We start from the raw sequence: 17,021 nt of genomic DNA on the forward strand, positions 1-17,021 counted from the left end.
CGAGGATGGATAGTCATTACTATTACTATTTTGTCACTGTACTCGCACTTAGTTGTATAGTAGTTAGTTTCTTTAGCACGTGTACACTTGTGTGTACCACTTGTGTGTACCACGCGTGCTGTGGCACCTCTTTCCCAATGATATTGGGCAATTCGCGATTGGAATTAGCGTTGCGAACAAGAAACAATCACGGTTTGAATTAGCGTTGCGAATGAGAAAGAATCGCGATTGCAATTAGATGCATGGACGAGAGATCGTCACGATTTGAATTAGGGTTGCGAACAAGGGATGATCGCGATTTGAGTTAGCGTTGCGAATGAGAAACGATCGCGTTTGAATTAGTATTGCGAATAAATACCAATCGCGATTGCAATTAATCATACGGATGATAAATCGTCACAATTTTGAATTAGCGTTGCGAACAAATACCAATCGCGATCGAAATTAGCTATACAAGTAGTAATTATAGTTTGAATTAGTGTTGCGAACGAATATCGAGCGCGCTTGCTTTCGATTTTGCGAGATCTGAATGCAGATCTCATTTATTTCTAGAGTAGCGTTGCGTTCGATGAGTACTTACCGATCGCGATTACTTTTAGTGTTGCGAACGAAGAATATTGAACGCGGTTGTATTTGTATTTTAAATTAGCGTTGCGATATCGATTAATCGCGTTGTTTTGAATCAACGACGCGATGCGAACGGTTCGCATAATTCTTTCAATTAGTGTTGCGACTCACGTAACGCCCAAAACACTGCCACTGGAGTCACTGTTGGAATCACGAAACAGCTGATTAGCTGTCCAACGTGTGATTCCCCGCAGTCGAGAATGACTGCACTAGGCTCTTAAAGTTAGCGTTGCGTATTATTTAATACACAAAGGTGCACGGTATTCAATTAGCGTTGCGTGTATTAAAGCGCCCTAACGTGGTTGCTTTCGGGAGTCTTTTCATTTTGCATTTTACTATATATATATTAGTGTTGCGAATAACGAAGCACCTCGCGCGATTTATATTGAGAATTTTTTGATATTTTGATCAGTTAACTTCACGAATATGAAAGCACCATGTTTGGCTGCTCGGGAGTATTTTTGATTATTATTATTATATATTTAATAAAGTAGAGTTGCGAAAAAAGAACGGTCCACTCACGGGTTTGTTTGCATATTTGAGAAGTGGACCATAATTGCAAAGAAATTGCAATTGTCGCGTGCAAGTCGAGCGTTTGTAACTGAAAATACTGCTGAAACGTAGAATCGTATCTGAAATGTAATTTTCACGAATTGTACGTATTAATTACACATTCGACGTGTTTGTATAATAATACTGGTACGGTGCCAGTAAAACGATGACGATGATAAATTTAACGAGTTATTGTAGCTTCTACAATAGAGGGTATTCGTTGTTAGGTTTGCTACGGGATCAATTATTTTTTCAAGCGTAGTTGATTTACAGAAAAATTGGTCTAAGAAAGTAGTGTATTTATTTTATAAATACTCGAAATTCTTTGCATCGATCAAAGTTGACTCGCGATCGTTGCGTAATTTAATGACGAATTAAAAGACTCGTACCGAAAAAGTACGCAAGCTGCAATTCGATAGTTTGTATTGATAATAAATTTTCAAGTAGAGTCTATATTATCGCGTCGTTATCGTTTCCTTCTGGATGCAAATATAATTTACATTAGATCCAGTAAAATATAATTATTCCAATATCAATGACGTTAAAAATATTTTTAAATTGATATATTCGCGTTAAGTAATACGTAAAATAAAATTGAACGAATGAAAGTAAAATAAAATTCGTGTTGTGTTTCTCGTAAATTCAATTTTTATATAACAAAGAAACAATAACAATTTGGTGTCAGTGTTATTGTGTTTGATATGAAATACTTATTTTGACTGTGCATAATGTTTTTCTGTCTACTAACAAATTTCATTTTCAGCTATTTCCTTCTTTTTATTGTTATGTTTACTAATCCATGAAATAAGTTTTGTTTTAGGGTATGTGTGTATGCACACTTTCAATTGGGACTATAGATAAGCGCAAAGAAAAATGACAAATGTAAAGGAATCGCAAATGGAATGCGAGAAGATCAAATATAGCCAAGAGGAGAAAATGGTAACACTTATGACAGGGTATCTAATACCTTTCAATTTATGTTTCAGGACAATCTTCGAGTCATCGATCGCCAAAACAAGCAGGAAACATAATGTTTCCTTGTATTTCTCTAGATATTTCTATTAGGTAGGGTGTGAATGAAATTAGATACTTAGTTAGGTAGGCTCTTGGGTATGTCATTGTACATAATATCCACAGTTTATATTTCAGGACTATCTTCGTGTCACCGATCATTAAAACACAAAGGAAACATATAATGTTTTCTTGTATATTTATAGATATTTATATTAGGTAGGATGTGAATGAAATTAGATATTTATATTAGGTAGGATGTGAATGAAATTAGATATTTAGTTAGGTAGGCTCCTCTAGAAATTTAACATTAGCTTTTATGTAGGGAGGATATTAGTATTAAGTGCAATCGCTCGTTTAGGTAGGAATAATTTGAATTTAAGTACGTAGGTTTGTGCTCCGCTTTGCATAGACTTGTGTCATAGTTATCCTTTTCGAGGCAGATTCTTCTGCAAACTTTAATGTTTGTTGGTTCTTAAAATAACGATCTGAACACGATCGTTTCCGAGTCGTATATTAGGAAAGTTGTAAATCCAAATTCTGTCGAAATGGAGGGTGGTTGGGTAGGGTTAGGGTAGGTCTCTATACGCAGCAACCTCCACGTGGTGAGACCTGGGCAATCTATATTATTTAGTATGCAATTACTAATTGCATCGCCGGTAGAATGGAAATGCAATTATTAATTACATACAAAATAATATGAGCGAATAGCTGCGGTCTTTCTTGTAGAATCCTAAAGCATCGAATCATTTCCCTTTCAAATAAGCGCAACAGGTTTAAGATGAGATGATTTTTAACACATTTTGAATAAAATAATTTTGTTGCAGAAATTGTCACGGTGGCGCTATCTGTGGCTACTCGGCCAAGTTTGTCGAGGAATGATTCCTGTTTGCGTCAGCAGATGGCGACTCAATGACTGAATTCGCTTTTTATAAGTTTTAATCACATTTTTACATAAATAAACAAGTAATTGGAGTACCTTAAACGCTAAAAATGAATCAATTCGTGTTTTCGAATCACTATCTGTTTTATTAATACTTTACTTGTAAATTTTATCAAAAACAATCCTTTTTTTTAAAAACACTTCTAAAACTCCGACTATATATTGTTGATTGACATAAATATACCCTTTATTCATGTTAATAATAAATAACTTGTATAAATACATCAATTGATTCAACTTAGGTTTCTAAAGTATTCGAATTAGTTTTTTTTTCGTAACAAACAATTCAAACCAGTTAGAATATCAATTGTGGTGCCATCTAGTGACGTTAGTAGACATTATTCCTCGACAAACTTGGCCGAATAGTCACAGATTGCGCCACTTGTATTATATATGCAATCAAATTATTTTTTTAATTCCTTTTGCAAGGAATTGTTATAAATCCACTGTACATATATAATAATTTATATAATCTGCTATGAGAATATTAAAGTTTTATTTTGTTGTACATTGTATTTATAAATTTGAAAAGAAATGTGTTCACACTAGATTACATATATTAGAATGATACTGTAAAATTATGAATGAAAATAATTTGAAATTTCACAATGAAATTGAAGAAGTGTTAAAAATGAATTTGATTGAGTTTTTTGTTGTAGAAGTTCCGTAATTAATAATAACATTACGACGAATGAATCGGTCATACTATATATTTAAAAAGTAGGTCAGTAGCGATATTTTACTTTGTTTATCGTTCAAAATTCATTTCTGTAGACCAATTAATTATTTATATTGCATAAATAAATGCGTGTTATAATAATTACATTTAGAATGTGCATAAACGTTAATAACAATCTCGTTTTAGAATAAAAATTGGTTGAAAACCTTGATTTTCACAGATTTCCCAACATCTCGATTCCTATTTTTCATATTTATCAACAACCGATATAATGGCTTAAAATGTCATATTGTTAAAATATTCTTTGTTCGCGGAGGCATTTTTTGTCGAGCTCTGCCAAGTTTTCACGTATCGATTATCGATTTACAAGCGTTCTCCACGATGATTTTTCTATATAGAAAAGTGAATAATCGACTTTCGGTTCGTTTAAGTAAAAAGTACAACTTCTGCAAATCCCAATATATTAATAGAAAACATTGTCCTGGATCTAAGTAAAGAAACGAAAAATATTCTACTCGAGTGTGTATATAGCACACGATGTTACACTTTTCTCCATTTGTAAAATTGATACTTTCCAATATAAAGCAACAATTAATAATCTAGTTTGTACAATCCAAATATCGACTGATAGAAGCATCTATATTCGTGTATAGCGAGAAGTAACAACCTCCGAGTGTTCATCTCGTAAAGCGAGTCGGACACGATTGAATATTACTCGGTTTAAATGTCCCGTTTATCGACCCTCGAACGTAGCAATTCTATCTCCAGATCCGTTGCAGTGGTTCTCAAATTTTTTGATCCCTAAAGCGCATCATAATCGTAAAAATCTACACGGAAATACGTATAGTTGTTGTTTACGTGGATTCTATTTATCGATATTTATCGTATTTGAACTTAAACTTGATAAACACATCGAATTCAATTTTGAAATATTGCCAATATATGTTCGTTATTTTATATAAATTTATTCGTGTATAACTTGGAATATATGCGAATATAATGATGAACATTACATGCCAATATCGGCATCGTGACTCTAGAAACCATATTCAATTCAACTATCAATGTGAATCAATTTGGAAACCTTTGAAAGTATTCTCCGTTACAAATTTTGCAGAATTGTTGTTAGCGTTACACGCGATATTGCTATTTTTTACACGCGATATTGCTATTTTTTACACGCGTACAATCCTTATGGTCAGAGAAGTAATTGACATCTACAAATGTTTCAATATTTTTAAACATATTTCGCGAGCAATAATTCAAGTTGACTAACCATCGTTTCAGAAACCGCCTATGAGAATATTTATAAATTGGATTGACGCTGACATGTATGCACTTAGATCGTATTGCATAAATATTTATAGAATAAATCTCCTTCCTCTTTTTACTTCGGTAAATTCCTCAAGTTTTACATATTCTTTGATTAAGAAGAAATAAACACCGAATTAAAATTCCATTCGAAACTTTTACCATTACGTTGAAAATTTGAATTGGTGACATTTCTTGAAAATGAGAATAGGATTTTCTTCAATTCTAAGTACCTTTATCTTTACGAAAACATAACTTACGAGTAAAATCTTCGACCCGTTACGAGTAATAACAAATTCATGGTGGCAGCAATAGTAGCAATGATAGTAACGGTAGTAGGAGTGGAAGCAGTGACAGTAGAAACGTGGTCGTGATAATAATGGCAGTAGGTGCATTAACATCAACAATAGTAGCAGTAGAAGCACTAGTAGGGGTAGTAATAGTAGTATTTCCAGCAATGGTGGCAATACGTATGAGTTATAGGTGATAGTAGTTTTGTAGTCACCATGAAACAGGAATATATGTATTATAACAGTATACGTTTTACCTCGGGGAGTACTTTTTCTCTTGTTTACCTTTGTTGTTTAGGGTTGCAAAGATACTATATACGAAATACCTTTTATTGTTTGAACGAAAATGGTATTAAAAGATACCAGAAACATTGTATTTTAACTTAAAAGTACGATATATGTGTACCAATTTGAAACAGTATCAAGCTACCGACATTGCACCTTCGCTATAACCGGAAATGATAATTGTACAAGTTACGAAGATAGATTTCGATCCCGTGAAAGCTCTAAACGTGTCCTGCGTAGATCCAAGGCCCCGTAGAGGACACTTTGAGAAACGCTGCGCCACCGGATCGTATTTCTGTTCGATGGAAATGCGACTGACGCGTAGCTGATAAGCGTTAGCAATTAAACTGATTGACGTCTCGTTTATGGCCTCGCCTATAGCTATGAATTGTCATTTTAACGAATGATCATTTTCGTGGAAACGAAGATGCAATCGACCGCGCGGTAAAAGCAACCTCCACCGAGGAATCGGTGGAATCGTCGACAACGGTCGCGATAAATTTTTAACGGGTTCGTAGAAAACAGCTATCCGCGAACTTTGTTTTTATCCGTGTTCTTTCGCGCGGTGAACGTTTCCGGATATATTGTCGTATCAATTGAAACGAAACTATCGAAAGAAAAGAAAATGGAAATAAAAATAACACTCGGTGGGTTTTTAACATCGTACGAAGGAGAGGGTAATAGAAGAAGACGAGCGCAGTTAGCGATTTTCTTATATTTTTCTTACAAAAATACCTCTTTATTGTAAATGGATCGTCGACGGTAGTTACACGGAAAGACAGTTATCCATCCACAGAGAAGCGTTGGGGTATCCCGACAATCTCAACGACGAGGAAAGATCTCTTTTGTATTTCTTTTCTTTTTTTCTTTTAATTAACACTCATCATGCTTGGCAGCTTTATATATACTTTTCTTGTTATTTTCGTTTTAAGGTGTGTGTGTGTATATCTTTCTTTAATATACCTTTCTTATTTACTTGTTTTTTTTTTTTTAATTTTTTTTAAATTAATTTTTTTTTCTTTATTTTCCGTTTAGCGTTTCGCTCGTTCGATATTTGATTAACACTTAGACAGTGATAGTGAAGTCTTTAGGTGATTTCGAGAGCGAGTTAGAAGGAAAGCCCGTCCTCTTCCTGTGGAGCTTCAGCTTCATGTCGATGTCGCACTCGGCCTCGCTGGTCTCGTGCGCGTCCGTGAAACCTGTCGGCGGCTTCAGTTCCAACGTAGACAGCTCGCTGCCCCAGTCCTCCTCCCTTCTCACCATCCTGGAGGAACCTGGCTCCTCCAGCAGGCACAGCGACTCCATGGATTTCCGCGGGCTCGGCGCCCTTCCCAGCCTGTCGCAGGAACCAGGCCTCGCCGGCCGGCTCGGCGATGCCCCCCTCGAGTACGAATGCATCCCGGATTCCGAGAGCTTCATCACGGGGCGCAGGATACCCGGTACGCGACCGTCGATCCCAATGTCGGGCGTTGCTCCATGATTCCTGGAAATTCGAGAAGTCATCGTCGTCAGATAACCCGTTTCTCTTCGTTTTCTCGAAGAAATCTCGGACGCGAACGTACGATGGCAAAGGTGCAGAGTTTCGAAGGTCAGAAAGAATCATTTCTCTACACCTTGTACAGAATTTTAACAAGGATCGTGTACGTTTCAGTTGCATCGTTAAGAAATGAAACATAACAGGAGCGTGTAAACGGAACAAACGATAGCAAACACCCAGAGAAAGCAGACGCAAAGTTAAGAAGATGGCTAATTGTTCGACAAGATGTAAAAAGAACCCGAGGGATATTCACGTGGCGGAAAATATAGGTCGTTCAAGGTCACCGGACATCCCTACCGTTTACCATCCATTCCGGAGCTCCGAGCACACGCTATCGGTCTCCCGAATTGAGATTTCGATCGTTCGTACGGAGTGGAGAGAAAAGAATCGCTCGCGACTATTGGTTTCTCGGTTAACGTTTATCGGGACTTGTCGGTTACATTCGGCGAGCACCGTTCCAGAAGCGATGACGTTTTTCTTTCCACTCCGTATAAGTCTACCGAGACGACGCAACCTCGGTGAAAGTCCTGTCCTGTACCGAGGGAGGGGTGTGACCTCGAGCGACCGATAGGTTCGGCGGTCGACCGATACGAATCGGCTCACCTTTGCTTCTCGAGCCTCGGGAAGGTCTTCCTCTCAGAAATTGGTGACGGCTCGGTTGATGTACTTGATTCGTGCGTGTGGTACAGCACATCTGGAAGGTGCACGCGAGACGTTGATGCGAGAAAGGTGAGTCGTTAGTGGCGACCGGATGCTGTTAAGGCTGTTGGCGGCGTCGACACAGAAAATCGAATACTAACTTACTATGATGAACCGGCCTCGGGACCAGGGCTAGCCGTTGCTCTCTCTGCCCGATAGAATTCGGCCCCGGTGACCGCGTCATTATCGACGCCGGCCCGGAGTCGTCCAGATGGTTCGACGACTCGGTGCGACTGCTGTTACCGACCTCCGTGTCGCTGTCGGAGCCGAGAGTGTCGTACTCCTCCGATTCCGATTTGAAGGACTTTGACTTGCGACGCGCCCTGCCCCGCACCTTTGTGTACTGGTCCATGTCGCACTGCAACGTCCGGACGTTAAAAACGGGCGTCTCGCGTCGCGAACGCGCACGTTACCCGGTCCCGTTGCATCGATCGAACCGTACAGAGGGCCAAACGGTAAATTCGTAGCGGCGAGTGTACACTGACGGTAGAAAAAGTTGGCCGGTCAAGGTCACTCCCAGCATCCCGCTCGTCAAGCGCGGTGCAAACTTCTCGAACCGTTCGAACGCGTTTTCGCGCTTTCGATGTTACGAAAGCGATACGCGCGTCGTTCGGGGGAACAAGTACAAGTATTGTCGATACCGGTCGATCGATAATTATTCAAACGGTGCGCGAGGTGCGTCCCCGGTTCAACGATCCCCCCCGTATCTCGCGTACGGTAAGTGGTTCGAGAAGTTTGCACAGCGCTGCGCGCGATCGGGCGACTCGAGTGTCCTCTAACGTGACCTTGACGAGCCAATTTATCCGGTCCATCGTAAACGCAGCGTTTCGAAGTGTCTCTCGATCGCGTACCTGATTGCCCTGCAGCATCGTTTCGCTGCGTTCGTAGTAGAAAGCCTGTCGGATCGGGTTCGCCGAGAGGTTTTCCTGCTCAGGCAGATTGAAGGTGGCGTACGGATAAATGTCTTCGGAATATTCGGGAATTCTTTCCAGCGCGCTCACCTCGCGACAGGGCGACTGCTGGCCGGGTTTCCTCACGGTCGCGTAGTACTGTTCCCTCTGCTCCATGTTGTGCTTGTTCTCCAGGGCAGCCTGTGTTTGCGAATTTGGGTCGTTCGCGCGACCGGACCGCTCTGCATCTGCAATTATCGCCAACCGGTCTCTAAAAACGGAAGACCCGGCACTCTTCCAGCTCGTAGGGAGCAACCGCGAGTTTCTCGCGATCGTTTCGAAATTTTGTTCGGCTGGGTCGCTCCGTGAGCAACTCGAGTATATTTTTTTTCCAACGAAGAGATCGAAATATTTACGTCGATCGATTTTCTCCCATTTTCCACGACACCCTTTCCACTTCCGTTTATCGATTCTTCCTTCTATTGTAAAAATTCTAACCGCGTCGAAAGGTTTCTCGCCTCGATAGGTAATTACGTCGATCTTTTCGAGAAGCAAACGCTGCTACGTGATTTAAATATCCTTTTTTTTTCGAGCGCCAGTGCAACGAACCGATTAAACGCTCGTCACGGTTTAAACGGTAACGAAAATAGAGACTTTAACGCTGCGCTATCCGAGCTCGACGCGCGATCGAACGTTCCGCGCGTTTCGAGTATTTACGCGTTTCGTTCTCGACACCTGATCGCGGAACCGATAGAATTTTCGGTTCTCTCTAACGGTTAAGAAGCAACCAAGAAACGTCCTCCTTATTCCTATGACGCGCATTAAGCTCAACACACGTTGCCCGACCGCTTTCCGTACGCTCGAGCTTTGACGCGACACCGGATTGCGGTATCGGAGAGAATTTCAACGCGCGGGTCGCCTTTGACAATCTGTTGCGAGAATTTCGGCGAACAAAGCCCCGAGTCCACCGATCAAAGTTCCAAATATCCAATTACCACCGCAAAAACGGATCCGCGCGCGAAAATGACGCCCTCTGGTGTCATTCTTTCGCGAACTTCACCGAAACGATCGCACGCTCGATCGCAGGGTGCTCTCGTGGAAAAAAGAACATTGCTCCTGTTTCGCGTACTGTCGAGAAAAAGGTGTACGATATCCTTGAACATCCTTCCACCCTATACAGAACGATTCTCAGTTTCATCCATAAGTATCCCCACGTCGATCCTCCTTTGTTTCTTTTCCATGAACGAACTATCGTGTACGTATCGAACGGTAAATAGCGTAATTTTCCACGAGTCGCGAAAAAGAAAAGAAAATTGAGAAGAAAAATCTACGTCCGTTGTATCGGTCCGATCTGCGCGATTCGATTAATAAAATCTTCCGTATCGAAACTCACGAGCGTTCGATTTTCGATCGGATGTTTGCCGCTCGTGTCGTTTACCCGGTACAAGCGGATTCCTCGTGCAACTGTCGGCCAACGGTATCCTCGAGACGATGAGCATAATTGCGCGGGACGTTCCGTTGGCCTGGTCGTCGAAGGGGCTTTTAATCGATCTGATCCTACCGGGAGGGGTAGACGTTGACCCAGGCAACGTTAAGAACTCGTCGGGTCGAGAACTCACGCAACGAGGAAGAACGAAACGCGGAGTCCGAGGCGAGGGACGCGGAATCGGGAATCAATTTGCTAGCCCGTTTAACGTACGAGGGGACGAGTAGATATCTCGTGGTTCGCCGGGCTTCGAAAGGTGCTCCCGCGGTGGGTATCGTAATTGGAGCACAATCCTGCGACGTTTAGCTACTCGGTAACAGTCGAGTGCCGCGAACGCGGCGCCAGCACGCCCTTCTGGCTTAATGCAAATTGCCGGTGCCGGTGAAATCCTATCTACAACCTCGTGGCTTGGCGACGCACCGATTCCGTGGGGTTCGACGACTCGTCTCGGCCCGTGTTTCGGCCGAGATCGATCGTCCGTGAACGTCCACCGGGTCTGGACGATCGATCTTCGTCGACCTCGATGTACCTACACGTCCCCCGCGAGATCGTACGTCGAACAACGCGCCCGATGTTCGATGCCCGAACCTGCACACGAGATACGTCCGGCGTAGAAATTTGCGCGAAGAAATTCGACCGCGATTTCCAGCGACGCTTCAAAGTCTTCGAGGAAACTTAAAGTCACGTTGTTCGATCAATGGATGGAAACTTTGCTCCTCGGAGTAGCTTTGTACGTTGAGTCCACCGAGCGATACGCGCGCGTAATTTGTATTATACTTTCTACGCGTGGGAGAAAGTATAGGAAGAGTTCGATGCGGGAATACTTGTCGATGAAATTGAGAATCGTTCTGTATAGAATTCTTCGATGGAAGAGAGTTCAAGGCTGTCGTACGCACGATTTTTCTATTTTTTTTTTTTTTTTCGAGAGTACGTTAAATGAGAGCAACGTTTTTCGGTGTTGGTCGCGTTTCGGTGTCTCCGTGGGTCGACGGAACGCCCAGTCCGGGAACTTACGCGTTTTCAGGCAAAAGCAGACACCAGCCACCGCGAGGAATACAGCCAGGAGGGAGATGACGCTGGGCGCGAGCACGTGGGCGTCGAAAAAGAGGGAGGTCTCCTCGGTTTCGGGCGGGTGCTCGTCGTGCATTCGATTGCCGCTGTTCGGCGACGAGGTGCTGAACAGGTACTCGGCCTGCGTCGAGCCCGCGTTGTTGTAGCCCGTCACACGGAGCTCGTACTTGGTGCCGCTCTCCAGATCCACGATGGGGAATCTCGACTGCGGTGGCACGTTGTTCGACACTGGAATCGAAATCATCCTCCCTCGGATCGGTTCTGGTCTCGATTCGACTGGAACGTGGACTCGAACGGAGGAATGTACCGACGCGTCGAAGAACGATACGGTAATTTTTTAACGAGTCTACACACAACCAGCGTAATTTCTGCGAAATATGTAGTGTATAATAATACTTTGGGGAATATTTTTCTGAAAATCGAACCGCGTTGAACAAAATTTTTTCTTCGATGGTCGATACGCGCGTCACCGTGAAAAGAATCTCGCTTGGTAGAAAACAGCCGGAACTATCTTACCCAGCAGCCAATCACCGGGAAGCCTCCTGTACTCGACGACGAAGTACATCAAGGGACATCCACCGTCCTGCCAGGCCGCCAGCTCCAAGCTGACAAAGGTCTGATTAACCTTGATCAGCTGGTGCTTCGATGGCGGGATCGGTTTCGTTCCGTTGGTCTTCGCCGCCTCGATCTTGCTCGCGCTTCCGCTACCGATCCTGTTGAAGGCCGCCAGTGTGAACTGGTACCTGGTCCCGCACTGCAGACCCTCCAGCAGGTGCGTGCTCGCCTTACGATCGAGCATCACCTCCTCCCACTCGGAGAACTCTCGACGGTAAGCCAACAGAAATCCTTTTATGGGAGCGCCACCGTTGTCGCCCTGTTTCCATTGCAGCTGTACGGCGTCGGTGGTGGTGCCGGTGGCCAGCAAAGTCGGCGGTGTCGGCGGCACTGAGCAAAGTTTGTCAATTAGAACCGCGGCTCGACCGTTTCCAGGCGTCCGTTTCGTCGATCAATCGCGCGGAACAACGAGCAGAACGGATACGACGAATGGTGCGCGACAAGAATCGCGATGGCTCAACTTTTTCGACAATTTTCCGCCCTCCGTTTCGATAAATTACCACGGCCGAGTGGACGCTACGGATGAAGTATCGCGGTACGCGCGCGGTCCTATCGAGTTATGTATATTTCAGTCAGAGTTGTACACGTATCCGCGAGCGTGTAAAGTGTCCGAGTCGAGTATACGACCGTTTCGATCCTCGTTCCCGGCTCTAACCGATGCGCCCTCCCGAGCGTTGTTATCACGACGGTGAATTTCGAACATCGTTCAATTGTCAGGCTTTCGAACTACTCCCCTTAACCGTGCCACGGTAATCTCTCGGTGATAGAATTACGTTGCTCCGAGTCCCGATCGAGAGTCGTCCCCGTCGTTTGTGTCCCTTCGACTCGAGCGTCGCGATCAGGAGTCACGCCCAACGTTTACGATTCACCGAGTATCGCGATCAGGAGTCACCTGCATTGTTTACAATTCACCGAGTATCGCGATCAGGAGTCACCTCCCTTGTTTACAATTCACCGAGTATCGCGATCGGGAGTCATCCCCGCTACAAAATCGAAAAGGGATCTGTCTCTAGAAAACTATATTCCTTGTACTTCTCTCCAAATTGCGTCTCACCGACTCGCTCGATTTTCGAACATTGAGCTATTGCTCCGCGGACACTGGTCAATTTTAAGAAAATCATTTTCGGAGCACTCTACAGCAACTCCTCTCCGGTTCTCCCAGATCGTAACACGCTGGTGTCAACGTCGAAGAAAGGCTCCGTCTCCCGGAGAAATATATTCCTCGCGATCTCGATTCTTGAACTTTAATCACGGATACCGATTAATTGAAAGAAAATCTTTTCGGCGCTCTGTACGGTAAGTTCTCGATTCACCAGCTTCCCCGGTTCGAAGTTCGCTCGCGTCAACGTCGAAAGAGGGCTTCGTCTCCCTCTCTCTCTATATATATTCCTCGTATTTTTCGCCGAGTTGCGCGTAACCAGACCGACTCGCGGTCACGTACGATCGGGGCATCGCGAGATTCGCGTCGGTGTTGCGCGTACGTTCTCGGTCGTTCGTCCGTGTGAGCGCTCGTGACGTTTCGGATAACGAAGTATCTCCGGCGAGCGTATTCACGGGGCTCGTTCTCCTTACGTGGCGCGTTCGAATTATTCGCGAGAATAATGGGGACGGACATCGGGATGGAAAATAGTTTAGCGTAACTTTTAACGAACCGTTGGCCGGTGTGACGTGCCGGTGCCCCGTCGCTGACCCGTCCTGTCGCCATTGTCGCGATAATACGCGCGTTGTTCGTCGGGAAAGTTTCGCCCGATGGGGTCGCGAGAAGGGGGTTCTCGTCGTCCTCGCTTTTCGAAAACCGGTGGGAATTTAGGCCGTCGACGCGATTCGTTTCCCGCATCCTCCTCGCTGCGCGGTTACCGTCGCTGTATTATATCTCTCCTCCGCGAGTAACGTTACGCGCGCACCCTCCCGAGAACGCTTCGTCGAGAAACAGGTTCGTCGCGAAACTCTCGCAACGTTTCGACGAAACCGAGCAAACGAGAACGATATTGCTGTATTTCTACGCGCGATAACTTCTCGTGTCCCGAAATCGGAAAAAAGAAGAAAATAGATAAAAAGAAACGCCCGAGTCCGTAAATTGTCGCTAACCATGAGTTTCAATGATCGCGCGTGTCCGTTGACGATCGAAAGAAGATACAACGACGTAATGGAAATTAGAAAAAATTGTATCGATCGTCCGTTATAAACGCGAACGAGACCCGCGTATCTTCGTTTCGACGTTTCCGCGAAATCCCGACTGGATTTTCGATCTCGACTCGGCGATTTTTGTAGCCGCCAGTTTCGATCGGTGGAACGTTGTCCACGCGGCGAGGAAAAGTTTGACAGCTCTTATCGAGCGCGAAATCGAAGCATCGAAACGACGCACAACAGGCGTGCCACGGACTTTTTCAAAGCCAGTCGATAGATAGGCGGCGAGTAATTTGGAAACCGGGTTGCGACAAATCTCGAACACGCCGGGAATTTTATTATTTCCCCGGCACCGGGCTCGTCTGTAAAACGAAGTCTACGATATTCCTAACGCGGTGGTCGTCGGCCGAAATTCGCGTGCCCCGTCGACCCCGGGTTTAATGCGCGACGATAAAGCACACACGCGGCAGTTAGAGTGTCAAATGACTTCTCGTATTGAATCCGGTAGTAAAACTGATGTCGACAATCGAGTTTCAACCGGGCTTTTATTCCGACGTGGAAAAATGTTGGATCGATTTGAACGATTTTCCGCGACGTTTTAGGGGAGTTGGACGTTCGATTGGGCGTTTTCTCCCGTTTCATCCCCCGCATCTCGTACCTTGAACTTGCAGCGTGTACGCGATCTCGTCCGAGCCGAGGGGGTTCTTCACGTGACAGGAATAGTTCCCCTCGTGGGTCCTCTGCACGTTCCTCAACGTCAGCGCGTTGTCCGGTCCCATGTCGGATCTGCTGTACCGAGCAAAAAATAATCCACGATCAAGACTCCGTCACGGCTCTTGGACCGCGTTTCGTCACTTACTTCTGCTGCAGCTTGACGTCGCCGCGACGCCATTCCACCGTAGGTCGTGGATTACCGACGGCGAGACAGGCCATATTGACGTCCACCCTCCACGGCACCACGAGCGGCACTCCGAACGATATTATGGCTGCTGGAACTAATTAAAAGTCCCGGTTACCCTAGCTCTTCGTTAAACTTCCTCGAGCTGTGTGATCCGTGTTTGAGTTCAGTTTCGAAAGTTCACCGTGGACTCCTCCGTTCCCGAGCTCCGTCGTTAAGCCACGACCAGGAATTTTTCCGAGGGCGCCACTTAAAGAACCGAGTCGATCGAGGCTCGAAACGCACAACCGATGGGTGGAACCATCGGAACCAATTCGATGGAAAACGATAGGTCGTACGCGAGTTTATTAATTGGACCACGCTGCTGAAAAAATTCGGAGCTTCGGTCTTCCGAATAAACGAACCTTTCTCTCTCGTACGTGCACTTTTACCGATGATATTATCCGTGAATATTTTTCGAGCTCGGCTACAATTTAGAACGAACATTACAATTGTTACGTAACGATTCCACGTTCCCGGTATCGAACGCGCGAATATATTTCACACGTATCGTTATTTTCACCTTCCGTTCGGAAAAATGTTGCCTTCTTTTTACTCACCTTTTGTACACTTTGACACGCGTTCGTACCATAACCGAGACAAAAGATGAAATAATAAAATAATGTTACGCGAATTGGATTCGCTTTACGCGAACACCGACGCGTCCTTTCCTCCTCCTGACGCCCTGAATATCGCTAGAAAATGTATTACCTCCGGACGGAAACGGGCCGAATGTTTACCTTCTCGCCCGTCACTCGTCGAACGAAAATCGAAGCAACGAAACATTTCGTAACGAACGAAATAAAAAAAAAAAAAAATATCTTTCGCCGGAATAAAATTCCGCGCGACGTGCTCGAATTTTTGCGGCTTCGTCGCGATCTATCCTCCAGACGCGCGTACGACACCGCGGTCGAGCGTATCGAACCCCGGGCCCGGAAAAAGGAAAAGAAACTCCATCGAGCTCCAGCCGCGCGAGAGTTAAAACGTACAGGGAAAGTTAATCGGAAACTTCGCACCTAATTAACGCAGTCTGCGATTCTCCTGTCGTCCCGACGAGCGTCTCCCACCCTACGAACTTCGTCGAACTTAAACGCGAAGGTAACTCGATGGAGAATGGAACCGTCTCGCGTTTCGCGAAAAAAAGAAAAAAAAAAAAGAAATCGAGAGACCTCGCCCATCGCGCGTGTCCTCGTTTCGATTGCTCGAAAATGAAAAAAAAAAATAAAAAAAAAAACGAGCGAAAGGAAGAAAAAAATGGCTGAAACGCGAAATCGCGATCCCGGTCCTCGGGAGACTCGTCGCCGCGAATTTTTTTCCCCTGGAAAAGTTACGCTCGATTTTCCCGCGCGCGCGTAGATATCGATCGACGGGAAATCGATCCCCCGGGGTGAGGGGGTGGTTACGCGGGTTGAAAACGGTTCGTCGCGGGAAGTGGAAAAGTTTTGGAAGCGGCGGCTACGGCACGGCACGGCACGGCACGGCACGGCTTACCGATATTGCTCAGCTGAAGTTTGATGACCGGGGTGCTGGGTCCTTGCCCCACTTTGGTCGAGGCCGTAACCCAGGCCTCGTAGGACTCGCGCAGCTTCAGACCGGTCGCCTCGTGGTGCAAGTTCTGCGCAGGTAGCGAGGTCTGGGTGATCTTCACCTCCTCGCCTTGGTCCAACACCCGTATGTAAACGGTGTACTTGGTGAGGACGCCGTTCGGTCGTCGTGGCGGCAACCAGGATATCGCAACCGCGTCCTCGTTGCTGGTTACTGCCTTCACGCGGTCCGGCGCGTCTGGAACTGCGAGCAAAACGGCATCACCGATGATGGCGTGTGACAGCGGGGAGAAAAACGGGAACACGGCTCTCTCTTTCTCTCTATCCATCTATCCATCCATCTATCTTTCTTTCTCTCCTTCTCTCTAATGCGCGCGAGTTTGCTCGTTCTTCTCCCTCCAGGCCGATAATCGATCG

At 45.1% G+C, this 17,021-nt stretch overlaps 1 protein-coding gene across 9 annotated transcripts in view; it reads right to left on the reverse strand.

The window, feature by feature from the left end:
- Window positions 1–6,395: 6,395 nt before the first annotated feature.
- LOC143151772 (cell adhesion molecule Dscam2) overlaps window positions 6,396–17,021 on the reverse strand; it is a 178,451-nt gene continuing 167,825 nt past the window's right edge. For 3 of the 9 annotated variants that reach the window (XM_076321229.1, XM_076321224.1, XM_076321227.1), the window contains 9 exons: window positions 16,552–16,848; window positions 14,983–15,118; window positions 14,782–14,912; window positions 11,898–12,326; window positions 11,325–11,609; window positions 8,786–9,072; window positions 8,040–8,292; window positions 7,839–7,929; window positions 6,396–7,181 (listed from right to left, as the gene is read on the reverse strand). In XM_076321229.1, coding sequence (XP_076177344.1) covers window positions 6,764–7,181; window positions 7,839–7,929; window positions 8,040–8,292; window positions 8,786–9,072; window positions 11,325–11,609; window positions 11,898–12,326; window positions 14,782–14,912; window positions 14,983–15,118; window positions 16,552–16,848 — 2,327 coding nt within the window. In that variant the 3' untranslated portion in view covers window positions 6,396–6,763. Of the gene's footprint in view, window positions 7,182–7,838; window positions 7,930–8,035; window positions 8,293–8,785; window positions 9,073–11,324; window positions 11,610–11,897; window positions 12,327–14,781; window positions 14,913–14,982; window positions 15,119–16,551; window positions 16,849–17,021 lie in introns of all 9 variants that reach the window. The other 6 variants (XM_076321225.1, XM_076321232.1, XM_076321228.1 and 3 more) reach the window with 5 other exon arrangements.

This window comes from Ptiloglossa arizonensis, chromosome 9 (assembly GCF_051014685.1).
Source record: "Ptiloglossa arizonensis isolate GNS036 chromosome 9, iyPtiAriz1_principal, whole genome shotgun sequence".
In the NCBI taxonomy this organism is placed as follows: Eukaryota; Metazoa; Arthropoda; class Insecta; order Hymenoptera; family Colletidae; genus Ptiloglossa; species Ptiloglossa arizonensis.